The sequence below is a fragment of the Indicator indicator genome, chromosome 9 (assembly GCF_027791375.1).
Source record: "Indicator indicator isolate 239-I01 chromosome 9, UM_Iind_1.1, whole genome shotgun sequence".
Taxonomy (NCBI): Eukaryota; Metazoa; Chordata; class Aves; order Piciformes; family Indicatoridae; genus Indicator; species Indicator indicator.
In genome coordinates, this window is record NC_072018.1 from 18358817 (window position 1) to 18379067 (window position 20251).

Here is a 20251-nt window from a genome sequence, read left to right on the forward strand (position 1 = left end):
GCTTAGTTATATACTGAAGTTGGGCAATTTTTTGAGTAACAGCACTGTAGTGTTGTGATAACCACGTCCTTTAACCTCAAATTAAAGCTGCCTACCTGTGTTTTTCTACTTGGAGTTGCCTAGAGATACATTAGGGATGCAAGATCCCATTACAGTGAACAGAGGAATGATTCAGTTACCTAATCACAAACACCTGCTGTTATTTGAGGTGCTCTATGGAAGCCAAAGCTTACACATCATGCAGGCAGGTTGTCACCTACAAGAGACCTGTGTCCTTCTGAAATGGCACTTACAGGTCACCTGGTGTACCCAAAACCAGCAAATAGTACTGCAAACTCAAGAGTGATCTCACATAAGTTACAGCAGTTAACATTCAGCAGATGAGTGGGTTGGGTTTTTTGCTCCCAAACTAACTGAAATCAACAAATCTGACTATTGACTGCAGTAAACTGGCATTTCCCAGTATTATTTTAATTTCCCATAATTCTCCACAGAATAAACTGGGTATATTTAAACCAAAAGCAATGCTTTTCAAGACTTTGGCAAGACATTTATATATATTTGTACATACCTTGAAACCAGGACTTCCTGGTAATCCATCCTTCCCATTTCTGCCAGGGTCTCCCTGTGGAAAGGGTTAACAGTCATCTGTTGGTCGATTGGGCAAGCAAAAGATGAGGGCAAATTGTTTTCACAAAACTTACGGATCGCCCAGGAATTCCTGGAAACCCCGGATCACCTTTATCTCCTTTTGAGCCCTAGGAAATAGAGCAAACAAAAAGTTACGCTCAATATTTATCCTACAGATTCTGTATATTTGATCTATAGTTCATGTACGATACATCTTATTTGGAAAATGATCTCTTTCTTTCTTAACACAAGTCAGTTAATAACTACCCTCTGTTACAGAAACATAAGTACGCTCCAAAATACAGAAATGTGAACACAGACCCTCTTTGAAATTGCTTAGAACTCCAGAACAATAAACACATGAAGAAAATATAAGGACAGGTGAAAATTAACTGTTAACATTGGATGAACAAAATGTGCTTTCTAAAATATAAGTATTTACATACAAGCATACCCTGCTTTGTATGAATTACAGATTAAAACAACATTTCTCTTGCAGGCCACTATCAGTCTCACTCCATTTTGTGTGCTCCTCTCCTCCCTCCTCTCCTTCTCTCCCATTCAGTTATACGGTTCATGTACATTTCTATGTAAAAAGTAATAAAATTACTACATATATGCCATATAAAAGGCACAGACATATTTTCAGAAAATATATTTATAAGCATTTTGTGTTATGCTAAAATGAGTGACATTAATCCATTAACAGAAGGATGGAGAGACTTCTCAAAATATCCAACTAAGCTGAGCACAAGTTTGATGTTACTATACAAGTATATTCAGCAACTTCAGTGGAAATTTTTCTGAGTCAGGACTACAGAATTAAATTCTCTGTAAATGCATCTAGTATAAAAATAATTTATATTGGACTGGGTGAACGTGCCCAGACACTGTCAGTGAGGGCTACTGGGACTGCCCCTGTGAGGATACACAGTCAGTCCAGCCAAGTTTGGGGGATCATGTTTTAGGCTTTGTCGTCGTTTATCATTATCAAAATCTATTTTAGTTTTGTCCTGGTTTGAATCAGAACAGAACAAATTCTTTTCAAAGTAACTGCACTTTCTGCAGTTAACAGCGTGTTTTTGCAGACAGTATCTGCTTCTAGAAGTGATGAAGCTTGATGTTTATAGTTAGTACCAAGGGTTGGTATGGAGGCCAAGGTCACCCTAAATCTTATGTACTATGCTGGGGGTGCAGATTAAAAGGTCACATCTGCAGGGAGGAGCAGACAGTTTAGGTGACCCTAAACTGATCACCAGGGATTCCATTCCATCTACATCATATTCAGTATAAAGCTGAGGGATCCCAAGGATCAAATTCTCTTCTTCGATATCTACCACCCAGGAAGGGACTCTGTCTACACCGCCTGCAATCCCAATCCATGCATTCCTGAATCCAATTCCAGAATCCATCTCCTGAAACTGGTTCCTGTCAGCTGCTGAGTCCTGTCTGGGACTTCTCCCACAGCATCAGTGGTGATGGTGACGAAATTGCCATTGGGGGTCTGGGTTTGGTATTGGTTTTGTATATATTTCTATATATTTTATTTTATTTTATTTTATTTTATTTTATTTTATTTTATTTTATTTTATTTTATTTTTTTAATTAAAGTAGTTTTAGTTTTCTATTTCCTAATGTCTCTCCTTTATTTCCTTTTTTTTTCCCTTTGGAAGGGACAGGGGCTAATAAAGAGCATCTGTCATTCATTTAGTAGCCAGCCCTTGACAAGTTGACAAACAATTAAATTAATTTTCCCCAAGTTGAATCTGTTTTGCCTACAACATTAAATGGCAGGTGATCTCCCTTGTCCTTATATGGACCTACACGCTTTTCCATGCCTGTATTTTTCAGGAGGGGAAATCAGAAAGTGTCTGGGGGGACATTCAGGCAGTCAGGCAAGGTCAACCCACCACAGATATCAATGCAATTTTATGATTATAAATTTACTTGCCTTTTTCCCATATATTCCTGGCACTCCTTGATCTCCTTTAGGACCTCTTTCGCCCTAGACATAATGTGTGTGAGTAAGTTAATTTTTTAAAACAGAAGTAGTTACATACATGTATAGCAGACAAAGAGTTCTATCTTGTATAAAAAAATATGTTCAAGACAGTAAAAGCAAATCTTAAACTTTCCAAGCTTTCCTAGTGGGGAAGCCCAGAATGTTCAGCACTGCTGAAGAGAAAATCTGCAGCTCCCAGGCTTAATCCCTCTATTTTTAATGGAAGGCACTCTGAATTTCAATACACATAGATACTGAAGTGAAAATTCAACAGTTTGAAAAGTGTTGCACTCTTCTAAAGACCTTATATGAAAAGTTTAACATACCAATTTGGAAAAAGTAAGAAGTAAATTCAGTTGAGTACTAACACAGAAGAGCAAAAGATACAGATGGTGTTTTGGGGGATACACACGTGAAATAAACTCATGGGGTTAGACCAGAATTATCCTTCAAAATGCTGTCACTCTGAATTAATTACTTCAAGAAAATTATATAATTTTATAACACAATTATATAATTTTATGATGAAGGTGCTAAGTAGCAGTAAAATAAAAGTTCAAAATAATGAATATATAATCTCACAGAACAAAACAAAACCTAAAAAAACAGCTAGTTTCCATTGCTTGATGAAATCTCATGGCATGCACCTTCCTTCAGTTTCAGCTTAATAACAATTGATTTCATGCAGTTCACCAAATGCAATGACATAATAGTGTATACAAACTCAATTTTCCTTTAAATTAAACTTTAAAGTATGTTGAAATACATGAATATTGTAACAAGAAATATTTAATTTCAACCTTTGGTGCTGGTATCCCATGTAATCCAGGAAAACCAGGTAGTCCACTGTCACCCTAAAAGATCAAACATATTTTAAACCCTTTTATCTAAAATAGCAGCAATATAGTATAACATTCATACACTCAATGATCAGTAAGTAGTTGAAAGATGTTACATTTCACTATATCAATTAACTACTATTGGTATGCTGACTGATGAGAGCTAGTTGATCTTTAAATGAGATCCAATACATAAAAGAAAAATCTTAAAAATCACTATATTTTTAGAATAAAATTTACTCTAATCTCTCAATAAGGCTTATAGAGGTGCAAAAATAGCAATTTAGCTTTGACAAGAGCAATAAAAGTTTTGCAAAAGATCCTAAAAAATCTCTGTAGAAACTGTAATACTATCATCCACTCCTAATTTCCAAAGAATAAGGAAATCCCCTAAATCCAGGATAGTTTTATTACTACATCTTACAGAAAATATCAAAGACCTACTAACTCTATCAAATTTCTCACCAGCTTGTTCTGGATGACTGAAGTATTAAAAGGTAAGGCATTAAGTACTTTCTCTAAAAAATAAACAAAATGAACCCACAATATACTGATAAAACAACTTTGACACTTTGACAAGATCTCATTTTAGTAGAAGAAAGAATCCACTTTGGTAAGAACAATGGAAAACACAAGACAATACATCTGATCTTTTTATTGTCCTCACAGGTGTCAGATTATCAGGAATTCCAAAAATTTTGCTATTGGTGCTGAAGATACTTATCTGACAATTTGTCTGCAAGCTCCCTAGGGCAATTACAAGAAACTACTACCTGACCTGAAACAATAAAATCAAGCTTAGTTGCTTGCTTCAGTATACAGGATCTACTTCATTCAAGATAAAGAGCCAATCAGCATTGTGGTTTTGGACAGTGACAATGTTTTCTCAATATCAAACTTTATATTAAGCAATATTTTTCAATTTGTTTAATATACTTCAGTCATAAAGGAGGAATAGTAAATTATGCTAAGGAAGTTGTTGCGTGTTGATTTTCCAAGTTCTAAGACAAAGAGCAAATTAACATGTCTCAGTGGTATTTATCAAAACCTTTCCCGTCTAAGGAGAGGTCTATCACATATTCACAGAAGACGGGAACATGACTGCAGGCTAATGATATCAAAACATCTCTACTAAAAAGGCAATGGAATGGAGTTATAAATAAATCATTAAAGCTTATAAAATAAATGCTTAATGCATCCATTTGTTCTTAATGAAACAGAATGGAGCCTTGCTCAGAAGTAGTGATTCAATTATTGGATAAACTAAAACATTTGACACTGGAAACAGTTTTAAATCAGTTGCTACAGAAACTTTACAAGTAACAGGACAAAATTAAGAGATGAAAATTGGGCTGAATCATCAGGAAAAAAATTCTAATGGCAAGATCTATTTTATAATGGAAGAAGTTTTCTAAAACAGTGGTGGAAGCCCTATTTCTTGGCACAATTTAAACAAGGCTGTACTGAACATTAGGAAATATTCTGTTACAACCCTGCACTGCCAAGAGTAGAGAATTTTTCATCATCAGTATCGCATTTTCTGCACATGGCCCTTTTGTGTTGACTGATCAATTAGATTAAATTTAAGATCACCAAGCACGGAAAACATAAGCACATGTTTCAGCTCTAATTATGCATTTGAGAAATCTGCTAAACTAAAAACAAAATAAGATTTTATCACAATGAACTTAGAACTTTTCTAAACATAGGACAAAACTGTGAGAGAAAATATGTAAATATCTGTGGGGACAGATATTTACATATCAATGAGATCTGCAAATAAGTAAAGGTTAGTTTATTCACTGTGTATACAGGAGATGTAGATCTGAGTTCATCCTGATTACCAGAAGGGAGTTATACATAAGCTTCCATGTTTGTCTGCAGCTCCAAGCTACTGGCTACACCTCAGGTAGAATTTTTTCCTCAAAAATGCCTTGGTTTCAATTAGTCAGTGTTTTCTGATTAAAAGTGCCATCCAAAAAATTCCTACCTGGCTTATCTGCATGTTCAATTAAAGAGAAAAAGGGTGAAAAGAGTTAGAAAGAAACCATTCCAACAGATACCTATATTGTGTTTCCAGTTACCCATATTTAAATATGCTTTCTAAATATTCAGTGCAATAAAGGTGTTATTGGCAGTGCTAAAGCCTATATAAACTTTATTAAATACAGCAGACCAGATAAAGAATTGAAGTTACATTCTAAATTTAGGATTCTTATTCTTTCTTTATTATATTTTAGTAAACAATTCTTACAGAAGCATCATGTGAAAATATTGATACTGTCAACTGTACAAACAAAAATTATAAATGTTAAGACTAAAATCTTCTTATCTACTATCCATTTTTTCCCTTACCTTAGCCCCATCTTTCCCTGGCTCTCCCTTGATTCCTGGTAAGCCACGAGGTCCCTAAAAGAGGAAAAATTAAAACCACCTCAAATACTAACAAAGTCTGATACAAAAGGAAACATAGAAATGTAATACAGCATGACCTGGGGACTGATGTATCAACTGGCCGATCACATTTTGTTAACTGGATACTAAAGCAGAGCCAAACATGAAATTATACATATAGACACGTACAAATATGACACGCTATTGTAACACATGATTGGGGAATATCAAAACAATTCTTCTCTTCTAACGAAGGACTAACCCAGGAGTCACACAGACTCTACCAAACCAGAGATGTCCCCTTTCTTTCAAATGTCCATCAAACAGCCTTCACATATGCCATGATGAAGGCTTGCTCTTGGTCCCAGCACGCTGTCAGATATTTAATTCAACAAATTAAATTAGTCCCCAACTATCAAGCCTGACAAGGATCATGACACAAGGAAAATACAGCACTAGCTTCCATTAACTGTCCCAGTAAGGGCTACTCCCTCAGCCTGGGCTTTATCTGAAACGTTCTTTTCAGTGATCACCATGACAAGACTTAGATCACTGTTACTGATTCATAAAAAAAATGGAAGGAAATACTGCTTGGCTTCTGGATCAGGATGAAAATGTCTATAGCCCCAGCTGAGTTTTACTCCTTCATGCCTTACTTAGCAATGATTAGATCTATAATCTGTTGTCAGCCTACCTACAAATCCCAAAGCCACGTGAGTTCCAAAGCAATTCACCCATGGATGGCTCCTGACTTCATGCTTGAGCTCTTTTCATTCCCCACACCTCAACCTTCAGTGACAAGCAATGGGGTGAGATTTGTCTCAAATTTTCAAACTCTAGAAATTAAACAGAAACTTACTTGAATCCCTGGAGATCCTGGGATACCTGGACTTCCTGCTGATCCCTGATATCCCTAAAGAAAAGACGCCAAGACTTGTGGCCTTTTATAATTGACAGTTACACATTTCCAAACACCTGTTTAAGTAAAGAACAGTCCTCCTGGTTACTAGAGAACTGATGTCACAACCCTGTCAGTTCAGGTCACAAATTTTAGTAACTGCTGTCACAAACATACACCTGAGATTTAGATTTCAGCTTTCAGAAGCTTTCTTCTCTGCATCTGATTTTTGCAGACTCCAGGCTCTATGCTAAAATCTATTCTTTTAGAACTGTTAAGTGAAAATGCAACAAACATTGTCTACTCCAACCGGCAAAATGAGCTACAAAGGGAGATTTTTGTTTGGTTGTTTTTTTGGAGAAAACATATAAACAAGAACAGAAATTGTCCTACAAAACTCTGAGGTTATTTGGCTCAGACACTTCAACAGGCAGACTAAACTAAATTTTGATAAATCCCAGTAAATAGACTGCCCAGTTGCAAATACCCAGACTTTGATCTTGATAAGAACTAATAATCCTATTTTAAAATGAGTTTCAGTCTTAAAAACTTAGTACAAAATTTAACGGGGAGATTTCAACACTGGTAAAAAAGAGCTAACAAAACCTTTCCAATATATGAAAGGTAACTTGAATGCCTGATTTCTTTAAATCAGTCAGAGTGTCCTGGGAATAACAAAGACAGCTCAAATTATTTGCTGGGTTAGATACAAAAGTACTTGCTGTGCCCTCTTCCCAAAAGCCATTTGAGCACATGCCCAAAGAGACAGCTGGTAATGTTTAGTATACAAGTAAACAGAATTCTAGGTCTCTGTCATAGATGGATCATTTAGCAGGCATTTCACTTCCAGTGCTCAAGGCACTTCTAGCAAAATCAGCTTTAACTGTAAATGGTGCAGCATTCCCGGATTGCTTAAATTCCCTCCTGGGTAACTGAAACAATTAATGAAGCAAAAATACTGCCTTTAAAAGTTTACCCTTTCCACTTCTCCTCAAAAAAACCCAAACAAACAAACCCAAACAAAAAAACACCAAAAAGTTTGCTTGACTTCCTCTAGATATAATTCTATATAAATAAAACTTTGTTTCACTTTTTGTTATCTCTGAAATGCAATTTCCCTTCCTTTTTCTTCTGACCAGGGAAAGAAGTAGGGGAGGACAGTTTCCTGGCTGAACTGAATTTCAAAATTCACAATATGAATGGAAGATGGCAGAAAAGATTTCAGAAAGCCGTATCTTGCAACATGATTTTGAAGCAAATCAGACACATTGTCTGTGTGTTTGTTTAATGGAGAGCGGGAACTGAAGATTCAAAAGTCACAAAAATAAGAATCACTGTGTGGCACAAGTAAAGCAGCAGTTGTTTGGACAAGTTACAAAAGCTTTCTATAAATCACGAAAACTGACTTTCATAGAAATTCCTTTTCCAGTACAGAATCTGTATGTAACACCTACAATTTTTTTTTGCACTTAAGCCAGCTCAAGTCCCCTTTCCCTAACATCAAAGCCTGCAGTAGGAGTACTTGTGTGACGGACATACATATGCTCCAAGAACAGCTGTGCTGAAGCTAACGTTTTATGTAAAAGGAAGAGACGCAAAACTTTCCTTCTCGATTTACACAGACACGTTCACTGCCAAATAAGGTGAAAGCACTAAATTTGGTACCAAAAAAAAGATTTTTTTTTTAATTTTAACTTGGTCTTCTCTCATGAGCTTTGTAGAAGACACACAAATAGTGTGAAAAGTATTCCGCTAACCCTGAATTATATACTCAGTTTTGATTCCAGCTGCCAAAACAGGCTCCTGCCTTTTGACACTCCCTAGATACTCACTGAGTGTCAGAAGACAGTGGTACAAAAAACTTGGAAGGCATTCATCCATCTGAAGCAGAGAAAATATCTTAGAGCACAAGAATCCCATACCTCTTAGTTAGCATCTGCTAACAAATGCATTAATTGAACCATCCAGTGTCTCTGCACACATGAAACACTAAAGCTAGGTGTCTTAAACTGAATCCCACCTACCAATGTTGTCAGTCACCACTACTCCACAGCACCTGGTTTACATGGTCATACATTATTTTACACCAGTGCCACTAAAATGAGGATTAAGCAAAATCTGCCACTCAATTTGTTGTGGGTGATGATGTGCGTATTGATAGATCTCCAGTTTCTGAAAATCTGTAAAGGCAAAGTGATAAGCAGCAAGAAAGTGAGGTGTTCGATTTTGTACCAGATGACTGGATATTTTAAGAAGTCACAGATAAAATGCAACTTTGGCATTTAAAGAAAACAGCAATAATTTACAAACAATTCTAAGGGGGAAAGTTGAATGGACTTCTTAGGCCAAGGAACTTACATAAAGGACACCAACAAGTTAGCAATACTGTTATTGTCAGTGATTTAAGAGCCTTGCTGGAAAAAGAATTTTAGTTTACCTGTAAGGGAAAAAAACTGAGCAAATAGGACATACGACAAGTGTTAATTCCAAAGAATTTTTAGGTGCAACAACAAAGTAAACCTCAGAAGTTTATCTTCAATGCACTTGCATGCCTAAAGGACAAGAATTCAGACAGTATTCACAGGTGTATCACATTAGACAAATACAAAACAATAAAAATAGAGGATGTACTGAAAAGGCAGTAACATCTGCACTGCACACTTCCTTACCAAAAAGCTTTTGGAAACACTGAACAACATAAACAACAAAGGCATGACAACAGGACTATTTGGGAAAAAAGGGAAGAAGTTAAAAAAAGCAGAATTTGGCTAGGAAATAACCAAGGATCAACACTAACAGCGTAAAGATATTTAAGAACTGCAAACACTAAGTAAATAGCACTATTTAGGGTGATGTAACTAAGCATAATGAAATTAAAGAGAAAAAGAAAAATTTCGCTCGGTGGTAGAAAAACATCCTGACTGAGAAAGGTCTGTGGACCTCTTGTGGAATTCTTTTGCAGACAGTCTTTAGTACACTTAAAGCACAATTATCTAAAGCCTTAGAAGTGCTCAAACTTGTTTTCATTAAATACATTATATCTTACAGGACAGAAATTCTACACCAAATTTGCAGTCATGCTATGACTTTCTCCCTCACTGGCATTACCCGTAACTAAAATCCTGACAGGCAACAGAAATGTTAGACAGTATTTGAAGTGTTTAAATTAAGTGTTTTAGCCTTTCTCTGAGAAGTTGTTTATTATCTAATGTTTTTGCCTCAGGTCCTCCCTTGTCCTTTTCTCAAGGAGGTTTTTCCCATCTTGACCCCAACAAATTTTCTGTAACACCTCACTATGTCTGTACTCATTCACATCTTTTTCCTGCCCCTTTGGACATGTGGATCAGTCAGCTGGTCTTCTCCAGAAGGACTTTTTTGTTGCTCATGCCTTAGTCCTTTCTCTGGGACTTTTTTAAGCAAATAGCTCAGGAGCTTTCCTCCCTCTGTTAAACAATGCAACCCTGTGGAAGGATTTCTTACGACATCTGTTTCTGCAGGCTACCAGAACTGTCTCTGGAATGAAAGTCTCACTGCCTACACATACCAACACATGAAAAGAAAGGGCAGACCCAGCATTTCCTGTGCAGTCTGCTCTAGGTGAACCTGCTTCAGCAGGAGGGTTGGACTAGATGATCTCCAGAGTTCCTTTCCAATCCCCACTATTCTGTGATTAGATCACAAAGGTAACCAATGTAGTAGGTCTCAGTGAAGCCATTACATGACAGTGTTAGTCAGAATGGAGAAAACGTATTGCCTCTGAGAATAACAAGGTCACAGTGCTACTGAAGAATATATACTTTTCTGGAAGTGGGAGCAGCATTTTACAGCTGAATTATCAACTGTGTTTCTGGAAAGTTTCCTGAGAAAAGAAACTGAAGAGTTTATATCAACTTAAATCCCCAGGGAAACCATCCAAAAGCACAAGCGCACATGAAACTATTACTCTATTTTATTACAATTACTATTTTATTACAAAAGTACTATTGAAACTTTAAAACTTTTATTGAAAAGTACTATTTTATTACAAAAGTACTATTGAAATAGCTGGCCATTGCCATTGTGCCTTTAGTTGGTCACTAAATATTAAACTCTAGGAAGTATTGCTGAAATAATGTTCAACTGCTTTATAAAAATAAATATTGGCATAATCAGAAATTACTTAAGTGCAGCTTTTGATATGAATTTTGTATCTGGGTATATCTGTAAAGTCAGGTTCACCAAATTATTTTTAAACTGCTTATTGTTTGTGGACACAGTCAAGACGAGGCAGATGGTTCCAAACTTCCATGAATGAAATTAGATGGAACACTGAAAAATCGTCTAGTTTTGCCGGACATGAGGTCTAAAGTTCAAAACTGACAAATAAATGTATTCTTTAATTTCTTTCAGTAGACCAATAACCTATCACCTCCATCAAACAAAAGTAATCACTGCACAAACTGTTCATTTATTTTTCCCCTTGAGTTTCTCCCCACTACGTACAAAGCACCCTTTGGAATAAAAAACAGCTTTGTCACCACAAAGTCAGGCTGCTGGGCACTCTCAGGGCCAGCAACCGCATCAGCTGCTTCTTTCTGATTAATAATGCCTATTAAAATGAGTTCCAGTTGAGATTCAAATACTTTTATCCTTGTGCTTATTTATCAGTGTTATTACTCCTGACAAGACAAGACAAGACAGTTTAATCATTTCTGCTTCCAAATGACATTTTTAATGGAAAAAAAATAAATTAATTACATATGATGCTTCTCATTTTTATGCTTTTCTCCGGTTACTTCAGCTTATCTTTTCCATATGTATGGGAATATAGAAAATAAACAAAGGTGGGAATTCAAGGGAAAAATAGAGAAACTAAAAACAAAACCATTAAAAAATAATTAAAGAATAAGTGACAAGGAGTCATGTTTATATGCACTTACCCAAATATTAAAATAAACAATTTTACTAGGTAACACCTGGCGAAATATTATTTTCTGGTAATAGTGAAGATATTCAGGGGAATTGTTTTAAATGTTTATGGGCTAGAACTAAATTTAAGTATTACAACAATCTAACCAGCAGTCAAACAATAAACAAAATTTTCTTTGATGTTTTACTTTAAAAATCAGCTACACATAGTAATATAAAGGCATACCTAAAATCTTTCTCAGGGGAAGAAATATTTTGTTTACCAGTTACACTGTTACAAGAAAATGAATACCAGATAGGCAGACTGGAATAACTTTAGAGAACACAAAAATGTATTTGGGAACAAAAAAGACTGACTTTCCAGGAAAAGTTTTGCATGCAAAAGTGACTTGGTTAAACAACACTAACACAACTACTTGTAAGCCTATTGTGCTTTTCAGAGTTCCCTGGGTGAAAAAGCTGAAAAGATTCCTATGAGCAAAGTTATATCAAATAAGGAAAATCACTGACAGTACAGAAAATGTGCAAGTCATATTAGTAAATAAGTAAAACAGAAATAAAAAGGCATAGAGAGGTATCTGTTCTCCTGCACAGTATATTGGAAAGATCTCCCCTTGTTCATAGCTAAAACCTAGCATAGAAAGCACTGAAGAATCTACTATAAGGAACAATAATATACTGGCCAGAGCTGCAGATGATCGAACACTCCCTCCTATTAGTCCAGCATTTATGTCCTTACAAAGAACATGTGCAAAAACCTACAGCTGACGTTTCAAAAAAAATAGTCCATTAATAAAGCTATAGGATTTAACTGCAAGCAACTGAAGTATGAGGTTCAGCTCAGCAAAAAGGTAAAACTTCTCCTTTAGCAGGGCTTTTTGGTTCTCTCCTAATCATTAGGGATACTTTTGTTAATCTTTTTTATGTTAACATGTCAAACTGTGATGGACACCTTCTCCCATGCAGCAACTAACTGAGACAGTTTATGTACCAGTCTATACAAGACATGGGTACCACAGCCAGGTTTCAGCATACCAAGCCCCATAATTTAAAGTGAGGAATCTTCAATTTTTAGAAGCAATTGCATTTCTTGTTTTCAGTGCCTAATTTTTTCCTATCAAACCAACTCATCTTCCAAAAGGAAACACCACAGTAAAATGTACAAGTTACTATCCATTTCCAGAGATGGTGCCTACCTTCTGTTCCAAAAGACTTCAAAACAACATTGCAACCCGAGGACTCAATTGTAAAATATAGCCCTCACAATAAAAATTAAAAGCTACAATGAACTAATAATTTCTGGTTTGTGTGTGCACTCTTATTTTCCCGCTTTTGCTATCCAAGCAGAGAAATTACACTTGTTTCAGAAGAAAATTATTTTTAATGTTCCTGTCATTTATCCTTAACTTTCACTTTTTTTTTTTCAGTTGGTTAGTTGGTTTGTTGTTTTTTTTTTTTTTAACTATAAATAAAATACCTTCTAATGAATACTAAGCAATATCAGAGACCACATTCTTAGAGAAGAAACACAGGTGGCCAAGTCTCCCAGCTTTTGGCCTTCCCTCTCTTAAGACACTAGAGGCACATTCACACCATACTGGTGATGCACAGACTGCAGGCTGTTAACAGAAACTTAGTCAGTGGAGAAGCTTGGCTGTCAGTATCTTTGAGAATTCCAATTAGGTTCAAAGACCTAATATATTTTTTAAATGAAACTTTAGGCTATATTTATGTAAGTATTTGTTTTTATTACAATTTTATTACCAAAAAACCCCGTTAACCATGAAGATCAGATGAGCCTTGAACAAATCAGTCTTTCTTCTTTTTAGGGACATATGTTATTCATCTACTTTCCTCTAATCTTTATCATCCATACTAATGGAATGCAAGGTTAAAAAGTAAAATCTAGGGTAAGAGAAAAATACAGGTATTTTTATGATGCATGTTTTACAACAATGCTTAGAACAGCAAAATATCTATATTTTTAACATTGTATATGATTATCTACATATTTTGATGGACTACTTGAGGCAGCCTAAAAAGAAATTAAACAAACAAATCTTACACATGAGAAGCAAACCCAGAACAAAATAGACAGGTTTCAAGGAATGAAGAAAAAAAATCATATAAATTTGAAATACTGGCATCAGAGGTACATCTCTTGTCTGCTGTTAGTTTTGCACTTACATTATATGACTAAGTTTTCAGTACTCACAGGCTTACCATCTGGACCAGGCTGACCAGGATAACCATGATTCCCGGGCTGCCCAGGGTCACCCTATGGAAAGCCGTATGTTAACACACAAAATACATAAAAGAGCGTTTTAAAATTAGCAAAGAGCAACCTTAATCCTAATACATTCCACAAAATAGTGGCTGCAAGCCCTGCTATTGAGGATTAATTCCTACATCAAAGAACAACTGATCTTGTAATCCCTCATCTGGGATAATTCTTACGAGCTTCTTGTGCATGACTTGGAGAAATGATCCCATGCTCAGTTATAGCACAAGTTTGGCCCATTATCTCAATTGCTTCCAAGTATTTTAACATGTTAATTAACAGAGATAAAAATACTTTTCCTCAAATATATGAAAAAAATCTCTGTTAAAACCCCCTTAACCTAGCAGTTCCACTCTCACGAAAACTCTCACCTGCTTTAGCTGAGTGCAGTTCTTAAAGCAAAAAAATAAAATGGAAATGCAGGAACCAAAATTAAAACCTGCTAAATACTAAAGTCCTCTCAACACACTTGCTGCTGTCTAAAACTGTATATTCTTTTAGACTTCTTCTTATAAGGCCTTTGGCATTATTTTGGTAACCTCTTTTATGGCCATGTTAAAGAAAAAGTTGGTTCCTCAGGCTTCATGTTTATGGTGAGCAAGCAGCAACTCCCTACTCACTACATATACTCCTGTAGTGCCTTATAGTTCTGTTTATTTTACTAGCAGACTTGATTTAAGATGAGCAAATTCCAAACAGATTTATCTATAAAATCATTTTAATTCTACAAAAGCGTTAAGCAGGTATTGCTTTTTTCAGCCTGAACAGGGCAGTTACAACTGCAAAATTCTTTTAAACATGGGAGGACATTAGGAGGAAAACAGGAAAACTGCACTCAAAGTGACTGTGAAAAAAAACATCATTTCACATGTAAACCACAGCAATGTAGTGCTGAACTAAATGGGAAAGGATACAGAATAACATCTATTTATAAAAGCATCATTTACAAAATTAATAATAGGCTATCTAGAATTATTATTGTCCAAGTTAAGTAGTTCAGGTTTGAGATGAGCAAAAATTAATCTGCTTTTAAATGTATTATTTAAACTGTGAAATTGTATACCTTTAACTTGAAAAAGGTTAAAATATAAGTTACTTGTCTTTTCAAATTCTTTTAATTGAATTGATTTTATTGCACTCTACTAATAGCACAAAAATTAAGTTTACAGTTACATGGTTCCAAAATCCAGTATTAAAAGGTTAAGAAATTCTCTAAGATAACCTACACAATTTTAAATTCTCTTCCTTTTCACTCTTTCTGCAGTCTTTTGTGTTAGGCACCATCTTGCCACTCGTATTACTCAGCTGTCTCCAAACAAATATTATACAATGCAACTGAATGTCTCTGCATGAAGCAGGGATCTGCATAAAATTATACAGGTCACCCTAATTCTGACATTTCATACTCCCTCATACTTTACAGGATGAGGCTTAAATTGTCTTTAAATTTATAAATACTTTCTTCTCTCTTTTTTTTTTTTTTTAACTAATATGCTAAAGAGAAATAAAAGGTAAAAGACCACAAAAAAATCTGTTACACAAGATAACAGTGATCTCCATCTTGCAGATTTAATTTTCCTGGTTAGAAATCCTTACTATTGTAGTAAAAAGTCCTTTGACTCGAGGGAGCTGCAGCAGACTGTTAACTCCTTACATTGGAGCAAAGTTTTTTAGCTATTTGCTTAATGAAAGACAAGCAGTTTGGGGTTTTCTTGTCTACCTCTATAAGTAAAGCATTAGAGATTTGAGTCTGCCATATTAGTTGTGTTCTCATTTTAATTCTCTTTTTAATCTTTCACCAACACTGAAGGGAGTTCATCAGAACAGTGGAATTCTCCCAGCAGGCACCTAGCATATTTTTTAACAAAGAAGGAAAAAAACTCTCCATTAAAAGACTTTTGTTAGCCAATTATTTCATTCTCAATTAATAGTAAAAGATAATTTGCTGAAGAATAACAAGGAAACACAATTTTACATATATATTATCCTTAAAAAATACAGCACCTAAACCTGGCCTTGAGGATCCTAATCAGTATACTCATCCACTAGAATCAAGGACTAGGAGAACATGTCCCCTACTCTTTTGATGTGCATGACTATGAGTCAACATAAGATCTGGAAAAAAGCAAAAAAAAAAAAAGGAAAATAAGTTGTGTACACTCAGTAAGACAGAATGGAAACTTACTTTAGGGCCTGGAGGTCCTTGTTTTCCTGGTGGGCAAATGCAGGGCGCAGGAGTGGAGCCTACATCACTAGGACCATTCATGCACTACCAAGAGTGAAACCAGCCATCAACACACAGGCTAAAAGCATTTAACAAGCATATCATAGCATTATACGTTTTCTTAGGTTGCACAGGTCCTGACTTTCACTACTTTTTCAACTGGAATTTCTGCTTACCTGAATACTGCCTTTCAACTACCTTGCAGGAGTGAATTCATAATTTTACACAGAAGAAAAATAAACACAAAATTAAGTACTGATACTAGGCTGATATCTGACACTTTATTTGCTTTTCCACAAACATTTTGTCATACAGTTCATTAATTACTAATCTGGAAACATGCAAAACTCTTCTCCTAAACTAATTTACATCATTTGAACTATGATCAAGTATTAAAAGAATCTATTACGTATATCATAACAGCCACAACTGATGGGCACCATATCATGATGCAAGCCTGAAAAGAATGTAAAGCCCAAGGGAAAGTGGTGCATGGCTGCTACCAGCAACTCCTACAAGTCCTGGCCCCATGGTGCCCATCCTCCAAAGGACGAGAGGTAACCTCCTCCAACCTGTGTTCCCTATACAAACAGATGTGAACACTAAACCCTGGCAGACCACATCACCCTCTAGACTTCTGGTTTTATGGGTATTTACTTCTTGTCACTGAGATCACATGAAATTTCAGTGTTTTACCAAGGCAGGGAAGAGGAGAGCTACTAGATCAAATCCATTTGCCTAAGGTCAAGCACTCAAAATTTAGGTGCATCTGTACTAATCTATATGCTGAAGTTAGCTTCTTTTTCAACCATCAAGTTAGAGCTATGGATATTTTTTAAAAGAGCAGATTTTGTATTTATTATCTAAAATGCTTCCTATAATGCTCATATTTTCTAAAATATGAAAATTTTTTTACAATGTTCTTTGAATGGAATTCTTTTTCAGGGTCAAATGATTGATCAAAAGACAAATCCACATTTCCTTTGCAATGGTACCGAGTGGAGTGACAAGGATCAGTAGGGAACCTATTCAGCCTTCAAGCTCCCCTTCACCTCACTTCCATTAGTACAATGCAGGTAACAGCTACCTGACTCTGTATATTCCTGTTCAATATGCAGCAGCTACCAGCCCTGCAAATGAGAGCAACTGAATTGAACCAGGGTAAAAAAAAAAAATCAAGGCTATTATTATCCTGTTATTCAGGGTTTATTTAGGAAACTGATTCTTAATTTGTCTATTTGCTAGAATTCAATTAATGGAAATCCAGCATTTTTAGCCTTAACAAACCTCTGTCCACTTTTCAAAACAAAGAGCGTATTCCTTAGAATAGCAATAAGTTCATATAAAGTCAAATACTACCTGAAATTGAGTTTGAGCAGTTTAGGATTGAGCCTACCTCTCCATTCTGAAACAAGAAGAGACACAGTTTAAGAATACAGCAATATGCATAATAAGCAAAAAAGCATTAATTAATAAATACTATCAAAACCAATCCTGAATTCAAGGCTGTAACTGTCAAGAAATCATTCAAAATTTTAGACTTTCTTAGACTTACATGAAGCTGTCATCAATGTATAGGAATTTTTAGTTCATTTCATTGAATGATCAGGAGCTACCAGTAACATTTTTTAAAAGGTAATGACAAAACCATGTCATTCACCATGTAAATATTTACACACTAAATGTTTAGATTTGCATCAAACCTTCTGCCAGGATTAACTTGTCATCAAAAAAATCCTCAGCTTAGTCATTCAGGACAAAGAATATACCAAAATATTTCTAAAATTTCTGATCTCTTCCAGCAGTGAGAAAACATACAGCAATATAGAGGCAAGGCTGGCTTTACCTTGCTTCATGTTTGACTGCATTAGACTCAGCTATCCATTGAATGGAGTTTTCCAGTATCTGCAACACCACAGAACAACCTATCCCCAAAGATTTTCACATATCAGCCATGAAATTGTCTGTTTTAATGGATTAGTAGCCACCATTAGCTGCACTGTGTACAGGATTTTTCTAATGCAAGAGAGACAGCTTCATCTGTGTTCAATTTTCATCTCAGTCAATCTCTGTTAGTTATCTTTTTCCATGGATAATAGAGGGAGCTTAAAATTACTATGCAGCTAGGAAGGGAATGAATTCAGACTAAAATTAGTACGTATGGCCCCTGCTTAGTTCACGAGCTCTGACACATTCCAAACCACACATTCCTTTTTGGAGCTAATCCAAGTTTTTATTTTGTGAAGGAGTCCAGAATTTCATGGGTAGAGTCCAACTTTAGTTTACAACAACTGCAAGTAAAACAAGGCCTTGAGCAGACAAGTCTAGCTGAGAGGCATCCTTTCCTATAGTGGGGAGATGGGAGTAGACAATCTCTAAGGTCTCTTCCAACCTAAGCCATTCTATAAAAACTGGCAAAAAGAAATCTCTTTGCTTGGACTTCTTGCCAAATCAGAGAGAATGCAATGTATGATGGACTTGGCATTTGCTTTCTTTATACAAATTTCCTTTTAATTTGTTTAATTTTTATATCCTACTTATATTTTGCAAAGAACAAAAATGTATGTGGTACAGTTAAATAGCCAAACACTCAATCTATTTCAGGATTTAAAGGTAGCCTTACAAAAGTGTTTCTGAAGCCTTTGTTTCTTGACACACATGGTCAGATTTCAGAACAGCTAATAATCCAGACACCTACTGGTTGTTTAAATGAAAGATGAGAGTTTTGAAGAAGCCCTAATAAGGGTGCTGAATGCAACAGACACACTGGCCACAAATAAATAGACTCGATGGGAATCTAGTAGATCTGTATGTTGAAGGTTCACAAGCTCTGATTGTCAAAATTATCTTAACACTAAACCAAATCACAACATCAGGAATATGGGTTTGCACAGTAAACACTGATTATCTTTAGCTCTGTTTTAGACACTAAACAAGGAGGATATTTTGAAGGATACTGTACATATAAAATCTCTTGCTTATATTTTGAGATGGGAGATGAATGCTTTTGAAAATCTGGCTGCGTCATGAATGGTTCTTAAATCTGTTTGTGCAGGATTTACATTTCATTGCAGAATTAACTCTAAGCAACAGGGCAAAGAGATGGTCAAAGAATCCTCCATAAGCTTCCTTATAATGTACATGAATCATATAATCCTGAATAGATTTTTGTTTTTTAATATCAATAACATACTTCATGAAATCTTGGCAACATTTCAGTTAATGAGATATTTAACACAGACATCACCATAGATACTTCTACTAGGAAAAAGTCGTTTGAAAGCATAGATTTATGGGTTATGTGCAAAAACTTAAGAGATTATATCATCTGACAAGTAGCAAGAAGTATATCACATCAGTTAAAAAGTAATATTTAAAGTAGCTTACACTTCTGTAATCTAGTAGTTTTATATTACTTATCATGTTTAAAATCCTAATTTGAAATAGAAGATTCTGAAATTCATCTATACGGCTATCAAATTTCCACCATCAAATATCTAAACTACAAGAATTTCTACAGCACAATTGTGCAAAAATAAAGCTGAAAACAGACAAGTTCTGTGTGTCACTTGATATTGTACAGGTAACAAGCATCTGGTTTCACCAGCTGAATCAATGTAGTATTACTTATTTTAAGAGTTCATTGAATGGGCTTCTTAAACAGTGATTTGTAAAAACTGCCAAGTAGTTCTCTAAAGTTCATCTATCTTACTCACAAATCCTGGGATCTCACAGACTGTTTCTCGATTATTTTGCTCTGGGTCACAGTAGATTCGCAGTTTTTGTATATCGAACTATAATTCAAAACATAAAAGACTTTTTTTTAAGAGACATTGTTAACATTGTTAATAATCTGACATTAAGTTAAACTATACTCAAATTATATCATCCACAAGTTTAAAAAAAAAAAGAACAATATATTAAAAAGTAAAAGACACTGAAAGCTCTGTATGTCCACTACAGTTAAAAAAAAATTACAAATGTAGAAACATTTTTAATCTGGCTAGTCACAATGATCAATACATGCAACCAATAAACATTCTGTAACAAAATTATTGAAAGAAAAAGAATCAGT

General features: G+C 35.3%; 1 protein-coding gene across 2 annotated transcripts in view; it reads right to left on the minus strand.

Moving 5' to 3' along the window:
- Nucleotides 1-20251, minus strand: part of COL21A1 (collagen type XXI alpha 1 chain) — a 66929-nt gene that overhangs the window by 37088 nt on the left and 9590 nt on the right. Inside the window, exons 6-15 of one of the 2 annotated variants that reach the window (XM_054383574.1) lie at nucleotides 19893-19970; nucleotides 17573-17581; nucleotides 16138-16221; nucleotides 13887-13949; nucleotides 6725-6778; nucleotides 5827-5880; nucleotides 3433-3486; nucleotides 2582-2635; nucleotides 705-758; nucleotides 572-625 (exon numbers count right to left, since the gene is read on the minus strand). In XM_054383574.1, coding sequence (XP_054239549.1) covers nucleotides 572-625; nucleotides 705-758; nucleotides 2582-2635; nucleotides 3433-3486; nucleotides 5827-5880; nucleotides 6725-6778; nucleotides 13887-13949; nucleotides 16138-16221; nucleotides 17573-17581; nucleotides 19893-19970 — 558 coding nt within the window. The remainder of the gene's footprint in view (nucleotides 1-571; nucleotides 626-704; nucleotides 759-2581; nucleotides 2636-3432; nucleotides 3487-5826; nucleotides 5881-6724; nucleotides 6779-13886; nucleotides 13950-16137; nucleotides 16222-17572; nucleotides 17582-19892; nucleotides 19971-20251) is intronic. The other variant, XM_054383573.1, reaches the window with a different exon arrangement.